The sequence below is a fragment of the Poecilia reticulata genome, linkage group LG14 (assembly GCF_000633615.1).
Source record: "Poecilia reticulata strain Guanapo linkage group LG14, Guppy_female_1.0+MT, whole genome shotgun sequence".
In the NCBI taxonomy this organism is placed as follows: Eukaryota; Metazoa; Chordata; class Actinopteri; order Cyprinodontiformes; family Poeciliidae; genus Poecilia; species Poecilia reticulata.
Window position 1 is genome coordinate 26,861,476 of NC_024344.1, and position 10,725 is coordinate 26,872,200.

Here is a 10,725-nt window from a genome sequence, read left to right on the forward strand (position 1 = left end):
CACACACAATACTGAGCCTCATTTTGACTTGTTTTAAGGACATTACATTAAAGTTGGATCAGCCTGTAGTGTGTTTTTTCACTTTAATTTTGTGTGTGGCTCCAAATCCAGGCCTCCATTGGTTAATAAATTTGATTTCCATTGGTGATTTATGTGTGATTTTGTTGTCAGCACATTCAACTTTGTACAGAACAAAGTATTCAATGAGAATATTTCATTCATTCAGATCTAGGATGTGTTATTTGAGTGTTCCCTTTGTTTTTTTTGAGCAGTGTATATATATATCAGGGACATGCAGTGAGGTTCATAGCTGATGAGGCACTGACTTAATCGGCGTCAGATTTAAAAGTATGCTGTTGATTACATCCGGAAATTTCGCACATGCACACAACCCTGGAGGGCAAAAACGCTATGCTTTTACATGACATCCATAGTCGCTCTGCCACAGTAGAATAAATCCGTTAAGTCAATGAAACTTGGAAAGGTAGGTATTATTAATTTGGTGCTGTGCTCCACAGCAAAGGGAAAACAAATCAAAAAAACCGCTGAAGTAGGACTCGAAGCTACATCTTTCTCGCCCTCAGTCTCGGCTCAACTACTCGCAGACTCGTTGCCATAGCAACTGACAACGTCTTATGTTTCAGGATTCAACACCAAAAACACTCAAATATTTCCCACAAAAATAACAGAACATCCAGTCTATTGCAATGACCATAATTCAACATTAAAACTACATTAAGATTCTTTTAGGGGAATTTCCTACTGAGAATTTGTTATTTTTTTCCTTTTTCAGACAATCCACTCACTTTCTTGGTGTAGCACGTATTCATAGGAGAGACTTGCATCATCTTGACTTCCTGGTCAGATAAAAAGAAAAACATTAGAACTTTTCCCCACAATTGAAAAATGTTCAAGAAGTAAGAGTCATGTCATTTGAAAAAACAGATTGAACCCTTTCACGTATTAATTATGCATGAAAAATCTTTCAGGATTTATTTTTTTCTTAAGGCATAAAAAAAGGTAGGGAAAAAATTTTGTAAAAAACTTTTATTTTATTTTTTTAGGTAATCAATTGTAATTTTCCCCAAATACAAAGTTATTTGAAAAATACATCAGTAGTATTGCTCTTCAGGGGTTATCTGATGTCACAATATTTTTTTAACTTGCCAGAGTCATCTACAGTAGGCACAGGGTCTGTTGGCATGCTTTTTTGTCTGTCGGCCATATTGGATTTAACAAAAATAATTTATTGCATTTGCAGCAGACGGCCAGTAGTTGATAGTGTATTTTATGATATATTAGTGTCCACTTCAGTGGTCTGTGTGCATTTATAACATAAAAATCCACAAGAAGCACAAGGAAATGGCTTTTAGATAGCTGTCCACTGTAGTGACCACTATGCACGAAAAGTTTAAGCTGAAATATTTGCTCCAGATCGTTAGGCAGGTTTTTAAGAGGTTAAAAATCCACATTAAGGCTCTTCAGTTTCTGTTAGCTTCTTGGCGCAGCTCCGCTCTCCTGCTACTGGTAGCTAAAATCACGATACCCTCACCTTTGTATCCCTCTGAAAAATGAACCCATTTAAATCAAGAAATCCCTTCATGGGTGATACCACAATAGAGAGCGTTCATTTTATAGCGTTAACACGATGCTGTAAGTGGTCCGGTATGAAACGGGGGTGATAGAACAACACAGCACTTTTAAATTTCAATAATCAGAATGCAGAAATTGTTTCTGTTTTAAAATGTTTATGTCAGTCTGCCTTTTCCCCATCGATACGCTTCCCGACCGCCCTGCTCCTTAGGGGAAAAAAAAAAAGACGCGCACATTGCGCAAAACTCTGAAACAGGAGAAGCGGGACATAAAACAGAGCGACGAACTAGATGTGAATTATGGCATAAAAACAGAGAATCCGACGCTGAACAGTGAAAAAAGATTAGGCAGCACAGCAGGTGATGAGATTACTGATGGTGAGCGTCAATAAACGATAAAATAAATTTAGCAACAGGAAAGAAACTAAAGTGGACATAGCAATAAACCAAGAGAGGATAATACTAATCAAATTAAACTAAATGGAAATGATTGAAGAACAAAATGCAAGAATAAACTAAGAAACTAAAGTAAATACAGAGGAATAAACTGGTATGGCAAGACCTTTAGAGTAATAATTAATACAGAAACTGTATGGCAAGAATAAACAGACACTATTTCCAGATAAAAGGTAAAATAATATTGTTGAAGTGCCATGGGTTTGTTGAGACCATATCTAATACTGAGAATAGATATATCTTACAGACATAACAGTAAAGAACTGATCACTTATGTTTTTAATTAGATTTGATATATTTATTTCTTCAATATTATTTTTCATGTCAGTGTTGATGTCATGAGGCTGATGACTCCATGACACTTTCAATTTGACTCATTAGGATTTGATTAAGAACCAGATTTGTTCTTTGTAATTTCTGTCCAGTAAAACTATTAATCTATAAATCAATAGACAGGTCTATATAAAGATATAATCCATGTTTCTGTCTCATATTTGTATGGCATTAAAAGGACCTGGAACTTTGGTTTTTCCACTGAAAGCTCTGGTTTGCACATTAAATGCCATGTGGGTGCCGACAAACACTGAAGAGAAGAAGAGCTATGATTAATGTAGTTACAGTTTTATCCATGTTTTAATGGATTGCAGCTCAGTCATTTGCAAATAATTCAAAGTTTAAACTGGCATATTGAACATCTTTTATCTGGTCATTTTGTGGAATATTTAACAACTAGAAAATGACAGAATAAGAATATTTTTTCACTCTGATTGGCTGCTGTTAGGCCTACAAATTTTAACTTGAATGTTCATTGCATTTTTCTTAGACGCCTGTGAAAATAATTTCTATTCCCATGACTTTTTTGTTCTCTGGGAAATTATTTTTGATAATAAATACAGAAACAAGCATAAAAATCAAAACATCTACAATAGTGATAGTAATATTAATGATAAAATTATGGTCAGTGCAAAATAGCCTGCAAATTCTTTGGTGGGGGGCGGTGAGGGACCTGGATAAAGGCTGGGGGGGCGCTGGCCCAAAAAAGGTTGAGAAACTGAATAAAACATCTTATGTTACTTCTTAGCCAGCTGATGTGGCCCAGGCATCTGGTTAGAATGCCTCCTGGACGCCTTCCTGGTAAGGTGTTCCAGGCACGTCCCACCTGAACGAGGCCCAGGAGAAGATCCAGGACACACTGGAGGGACTATGTTTCTCGGCTGGCCTGGGAASGCCTTGGGATTCCCCCAGAGGAGCTGACCCAAGAGGCTGGGAAGAGGGAAGTCTGGGCATCCCTACTTAGGCTGCTAGCCTCATGACCCGACTCCAGATAAGCGGAAGAAGGATGTTACTTCTTAAAAACAATTCATGTATTTTTATGTGATTACATTCTTTTCATGAATTACTGAAAAAAGAAGAAATTCTACCTGCTTGGCAGTGTTTTCTATGGAAAATAATATCTTTCACCTCTTTTAACCTTTTAGAAATGCTACCTAACAGACCAATAAACAAAGTTGGGACCAAAAATTATCAATAGATCAACACTTTTGGGTAAAAATTATGGTAAAAAGAAAATAGAACAGAACAAGGTCTCACGCACTCCAAACTTTAGATGAGAATTGCACTTTGACAGACAGTCCAACATAAAACAGTAAAAAATGAACTGCTACAGCATGCAGGAATACAGAAAGGAGAGACATGCTGAGACAAAAATGTTTATGTTCAGCAGTGGTGCCCAAAGTCAGTCCTCGAGGGCCGGCATCCTGCATGGTTTAGTTGTCTCCCTGGTTTAACGCAACTGGATCCAATGATGGCTCGTTAGATGGTCTAAGCATTGACATGCTGTCATTGCCACCAGGGAGAGAACTAAAATATGCAAGATGCCGGCCCTCCAGGACTGACTTGGGGCACCCCTGACGTACAGTGAGTAACTTTGAAGTGGCCGAGGTGAGAAATCCTCTCTAAACCAACTTACTGAATGTTCTTGTCCCGTACCCATCATCACCTATACCCACGATGTCCTATAGATCATCCAAAGAGATCCGTTGCAGAAGATAAAAAGGAAAGGGAACAGCTACACATTCAATAGGTTGGAGACAGCTCACCCACAAGTTTAGCCTTACAGAAATATCTAGCCAGCAGGAGCAACCAAAACAAATACAAAAACAAATGTAACGGTCCTTACAATGACTGAGTGGAAAAGTGGGTCATATGTCAAAATAACATAAAAAAGTGTTATAGTAATCTTATTTCTGTTGACTGATAAGCCTCATGAAGGAGTCATGGAAAACAGACCAACAAAAATAAAAACAAGACCAAAAGTTAAAGACATTTTGTCACTTTAATATGGTCCTCCATATTACTTACACTGAACTTGTGCTGAGGTGCTTGTGTGTCTGAGATTACTTACGTTGTGAATCACTGCCAGCAACTTTGTTCTTGTAGAATGGGGGCTTTCGTGTAAAGCTGATTTTTTTTTTTGCTTGTCAGTGAATGACTGAAAGGAGAAAAAATATGTGGCATGCGTGCATAGCTATCAGCTTCATGCAGACAAAGCAGATGTTTGCAAGAAGTGGGTCATCAAGAAAACAATTTAAAACCAACAAAGTGAAGCTGAAACTGCTCTTAAGATGACTTCCTACAAAAAATGTGAACTGTATTCACATGATTCAGATACCTAATTTTAATGTCAACCAAATCAAGTTGAGCAAAGACAGAATTTTAATTTCTAACTATAATTTTAAAGATTTTTTTATGCCACTAGTGTCCTTTATTTGATAGTAATCTGACGAGAAAAGTTCAGAGAGAACGAGTAAAAGACCTGCGGCAAAAGAATTGAGTATGGCAGACTAACTTGGGAAGGCTGCATCAAAGTCTGTAGCCTCTGTATACAGATCACCGTACACTCTAACCACTGTGTCACATTAAGCCCCAGGAATTCAAATGTAACTTTTTTTATTTGATTATTGTTTATTACAGTAACAACAAACAGTACTACTATCATCAGGGCAGTGGTAATAATTGATATGAATCTTAAACTAATTTTTTGTAGCAAACATAAAGGGGAGGGTGTTGGTAATTATTAGACAATTACAACAAAAATACACTATGACAGCAATTAATAAGTAGTGAAAATGTCATCTAGAGTGAAATACTTGACTTCTTACAGATGTCTTCAGTTTTTGCCTTTTTGCAGCACTTACATGTATGTATCAGATCATGATACTCATTTCATTGTTGGATAAAGTTAAGCTGAATAAATTAGAGATCAATTTTCAAATATTATTGATTAATTGAAAACAGCTATTCAAAGTGGCATGGCTTTCTGGAAATAAGATCCCTTAGGGTAACACTTTATTTGAAAGGGTGTGAAGAAGACTGACATGACACCGTTATAAACATGACATAACACCTGTCATGAACATGAATAGTCTTCATGAATATTTATAACTGTTGTCATAAAGTGTCATTTGGTAAATCATAACGCTTTTAATACAAAGTTGACATTATTCAAAATGTCTTTGTTATGACAACTTGACATTAACCAAGAAATCATGATCTGACATATTAGTATTACCGATTAAACTTTAAAAATTTGCTTTATGTGGTAATATTATATTGCTCTGCCATGTTGTTTAGTCTTCAATTTCTTAATTTAATTTATCCTAAAGTTTTACAGCAAGATGTCTACAAAGCACTTATGAACTTAGCATTTGAAACATTATTTAAGGCTGATTTTAAGTAGTGCAATACACCATCTCCACCAGTGAGAGGAAGCAGTGCATGAACAGGCGTGCAGTGTGTTGGTGAAGAAGAAATCTTGCATATTGTGGGGCCCATAGACATAATATAAGAATAGACGCCTCATGGATCGCTCGGCTATCTTGGAGCGGTCCACCACTCCACTCAGCGTTATGTGTTTATCAGGCACAATGACGTACCGTATCAGCGCATTTAATCGATCATAACAAGCTTTTTCGTTACTGGAAACCATATTCAAACATCTATTCAAAGCTACATTTATAAACAATTATAATATTTAAGTATGTTTTTAATACATAGTTCAGCCTATTTAAATATGCTTAGTGGCTATAACAATAGAATAGGAATGAAATATTCTGATATTGATGTATGATGAGCATATTACAAAGCCGTTCATAATTTATTTAATAAATTATTTAGTAATATCAATACATATATATAACTATACAAACACAAATAAATAATGATTAATACTGAATAATATATATTGGATACATGCATGTACGTATGTATATGTTTTTCAGCCAACGAGTTCTAGCTTCAGAGAGATTTAGCAGCTGAGATTGAGTCCAAAATCCAATGCGAGACTCATCACGTGCTGTACAGTGAATCCGTCTCTCTTTAAAGATATTTCCCTCTTCTTCCTCACATCGTGTCTTTAGGAAACCTTCAAAACAAAAACGGAAGATTTGGGAGCTATCTTACTTTTGACAGAGTGAAAGAATTACATATAAATAATAGTCTTTACCACCTGTGTAAACTTTGCTGGTGAATGGTACAACACATAATATAAATTTTTATAATTTATGTTACATTGTTTCATTTCTAATGTAGGCTCTTGTGTCAGATAATCTAAGACAATGTTAGAGAATAATAAATTTTTTTAGATTTACGGAATCTCAGTTAGCCTTCATAGCGGAGCTGAACCCGTATTACACCAAGCACTGTAGCTCAGTGGTCCCCAACCTTTTTATTACCGCGGACTGGTCAAGACTTGGAAAATTTTGCTGCAACCCGTGGGGGGAGTGGGGGAATGCGTGAGGCGGTGTTGGTGTTCCCGCTAAATCCTGAATATACCCAATTTGGGTTGTCTTGGAGTTTTTATCGCAACCTGTGGGGTTTTTCATGTCTGGGAACGAGAATACGACCTGCTGAATGTGACAGGTAGCCAATCAAAAAGCGYGGTGATGTCAGAACAGAGGGGAATCCCAAACAGCTGACATATCGCGCAACTGAGAGTCCGCTGGATATCGGAGATGATATGTAGAAATGTTTATTATTAAATCTACAGGTCATTATTATGTTTATTCAGTTAAAAATGTTAACTATGAAAAAACATATTCACCTCCAAATCATAGTGCAGCAAATAGAGCGGCTGCTACCGTCCTCTTTTATCCACCGCCTTTTCTTTTTGTTACGTCTTTTATCTCTTAAAATGACTCCACAAACTATCACTGTTGCTTCTACATCTTCATCCGTGTTTGGTTATTCTAAATTCCCGTTTGCTATGTTGGGGGTTTTACTGGATTATCCTCTGGAATCGGGATGTTCGTGACTGGAATCGGTTCGTGTTGCTCCTGCCTTGGACACACGAACCGATCTAACCTGTTCTGCTTTTATCAGCTCTGTGCTCACAGAGGTTTGGAGAATCGGCCGACAATTCTTAAATCTTTCTGTCTAAACCAGACTTAAGACTCACAAGCTCTACTCATCTCCTCTCGACCACTGCCCAAACGCTCTGACTCTGGTCGCTATGGTAATGTTTATATATTCCTTCAAAATAAGATACAGATGCGCCACAAAAACGAACATTTTACTTTCGTAAAAATTGTAACTCACAATAATGACTAACGAGAGCCCTGAGCTTGTTTCTCTGCAACGAGACGGTCCCATCTGGGAGTGATGGGAGACAATAACACCCGAAGTGTTGCTTATATTCACAGCCTGCTTGGTCTCTACGTGGCAAAGCAGCTTGAAGCTTCTTTGTCTCATTCGCAGCCGGTCGCCGCATGTTACGCAGAGCGGGCTTGTAATGTGGGACTCACCTAACGGTCCGGGATAAATCCATTCTCCTGTCTCTTCTCTGGGCCTTTTCCCCTTYGCAAAGAAACTTTCCAAAGACATCTGATCTGTTTCTTACTCATTTCGCTGCTTGTGGCCTCAGTGTTGGCGCGCAATTAACCGAGAGAATCCGGTTAAAGGATTTTCAAAATAAAAGATCCTCCAGACTCAAATAATAAATAAAACGGAAATATTTCACTAATTCATGCGCGGCCCGATACCAATTGATCCACGGACCGGGGGTTGGGGACCACTGCTGTAGCTAATATTAGCTGGTATCTCACCGGTGGACATAAATACAGTAAAGTAATATTCTAATCACAAAATATACACAATAATATGTCCATCTTACTTGTGAAATGTTGTTTGGCCCATCTTACTTGTGAAATTGATGTTTGGAGCCCTCACATCAATAGTCCATCGATCCGAACAACAATATCCCTCAGTGCTGAGGCATCTTCTGTTGTTTTGGTTGAGCAAAGTAGGAGGGACGACCGCTCCAAGATGGCCGCCGTATTTCCTGCGCCGGAGCAGCCAATGCGGGGTGCAGCCAATGCGGGGTCTACCCTTATATTATGTCTATGGTGGGGCCAACGTAGCACAAGTTATAACAACCAGACCTCCTGTTTAAAAAGAAGCCGTAGTTTGCCACCTAATACATATGAGGTATGTGTCTTATTAACTTTACATTTTCTTTGAGAAAATAACATTGACTATGTTCGCTTTCTTTGTAATGTTATGAAGCCTAGGCGCAGATTCAATCTGGAAGCCTCACCTGCCTTATCAATCAGCGCCTCACTCTCTTCACCCTGGACCTATCAGCGTTGGATCAAACCTCGCTTCGGCCACTCATCGTTCGAGCTCCAGTTGAAAACTACCTTCTGGCCACGGCCTTTTCCGCTTACCACATGCGATCAATCCGTTCAGCTGCTCACCACAGCTTCTCAGCCAGCAATCTCACCAGATCCTTTTCTTCGTGATTCCCTGTCTTTTCACCCATGATCCTGCTGACATTAGGGCAGCTTAATCGCATGCTCGGCTCTTCCCCCTCAATCGCAAGAGAATTTATCCTGGCCCTGGCTTCAATCACTTTTAGCAGCTCTCGCCGCTCTCTCGCCTGGCTGCAATTCACCGTTTCCTGCTCCTTCGCCATCTTTGTCAGGATCCATCTAGGCAAGCAGGCACTTAATCCCACCATTAACATTCCCAGGCCGTCTCTCTTCACCTCAGGCCCTGGCACGAGCCGATCATGTCACCATTTCCTCCCAGCTCATCGTCCATCTTCTCTCCATTTCACCATCGCCTTCCCACCGGTTCCCCGCTCTGAATCAGCCACATCAACAGCTTCTCTCCTTCCACATGGCTTCTGTAAGCCCGCTCATCAGCGCCTCCCCTCGGATCTCTCGCGCTACGTCCGTCTCGGGCTGTCGGGGTAAGACGCAACATTCACATGTCTCATTCATGTTTCCGCAATGCTATGTAGTGCAGGCATTTTAGTCAATCCCCTTCCAGAACTCACAGGCCCTATTCGCATCCACCACTCAGGCTATGTTTATATTGTTCCAGGGCTTTTTAACCGAATGAACGAATAAATAGTAGCAACCCCTAACCCCCGCACCGACGAGCGCAGGCGGCTCTCCAGGTTCTTTTACAGCGTCTCGCACACAGTAGTAAATCTGTTATTTATCGTTATCAAGCTCTCCATAGCTTACTTCTTGAGCTCTATTACGCCCTGCACTGGACTTCCTGCTCCTCTTCCCAGTCCCTTTCAAGTCTAGCGGCCGTGTTTATTCACGTCTATCTGCGTTACTGAACTACTGAGAGCGGACCAGCCGGATCGTCATGATTACCGCATTTATCTTTCTGCTTCTATATTCGTTACCTTCGCTACCAATGGACGCTAGTGAATGAGATGCGCATTAATGACCCATTCGAATTAAACACAGGCCAGCAAAAAAGAAAAAGAAGAAAAAGCTGTGCGCCGGCAGAAGAGAGGTTGTGCGTACAGTCTGCGAGTCATAAATTATATTATTAGCCTAATTGTGACTCTCGCCTCGTTGCAAGGAAACATGTGAACATGTGCAGTAAACTGGCTGCCGACGGATCATGTAGTTCAGTGTTTCTCAACCTTGTTTGGGCCAGCGCCCCCCTAGCCTTTATCTAGGTCCCTCACCGCCCCCCACCAAAGAATTTGTAGGCTACTTTGCACTATTATTTTATTATTAATATTACTATCACTATTGTAGATGTTTTGATTGTTATGCTTGTTTCTGTATTTATCATCAAAAATGATTTCCCAGAGAACAAAAAAGTCATGGGAATAGAAATTATTTTCAAAGGCGTTTACAAAAATGCAATGAACATTCAAGTTAAAATTTGTAGGCCTAACAGCACCCAATCAGAGTGGATAAATATTCTTATTTTTTGTCATTTTCTAGTTGCTAAATATTCCACAAAATGACCAGATAAAAGATGTTCAACATGCCAGTTTAAACTTTGAACTATTTGCAAACGACTGAGCTCTGCAACATTAAAACATAGATAGAACTGTAACTACATTAATCATAGCTCTTCTTCTCTTCAGTGTTTGTCGGTTTCTGGTGTGCTGCACCACCCACATGGCATTTAATGTGCAAACCAGAGCATTCAGTGGAAAAACCAAAGTTCCAGGTCCTTTTAATGCCATATAAATATGAGACATAAACATGGATTATATCTTTATATAGACCTGTCTATTGATTTATAGATTAATAGTTTAACTGGACAGAAATTACAAAGAACAAATCTGGTTCTTAATCAAATCCTAATGAGTCAAATTGAAAGTGTCATGGAGTCATCAGCCTCATGACATTAACACTGA

General features: G+C 39.1%; 1 protein-coding gene and 1 long non-coding RNA gene across 4 annotated transcripts in view; one reads left to right on the plus strand and one right to left on the minus strand.

Annotated features, from left to right (window-relative positions):
* LOC103476364 (uncharacterized) overlaps positions 1–10,725 on the plus strand; it is a 29,408-nt gene that overhangs the window by 13,464 nt on the left and 5,219 nt on the right. The window contains exon 2 of the long non-coding RNA XR_535454.1: positions 8,610–9,297. This is a non-coding gene — a long non-coding RNA (uncharacterized LOC103476364). The remainder of the gene's footprint in view (positions 1–8,609; positions 9,298–10,725) is intronic.
* LOC103476363 (disks large homolog 2-like) overlaps positions 1–10,725 on the minus strand; it is a 57,749-nt gene that overhangs the window by 9,056 nt on the left and 37,968 nt on the right. For all 3 annotated transcript variants that reach the window (XM_008428644.2, XM_017308534.1, XM_017308533.1), the window contains exons 6-7: positions 4,018–4,063; positions 807–857 (exon numbers count right to left, since the gene is read on the minus strand). In XM_008428644.2, coding sequence (XP_008426866.1) covers positions 807–857; positions 4,018–4,063 — 97 coding nt within the window. The remainder of the gene's footprint in view (positions 1–806; positions 858–4,017; positions 4,064–10,725) is intronic.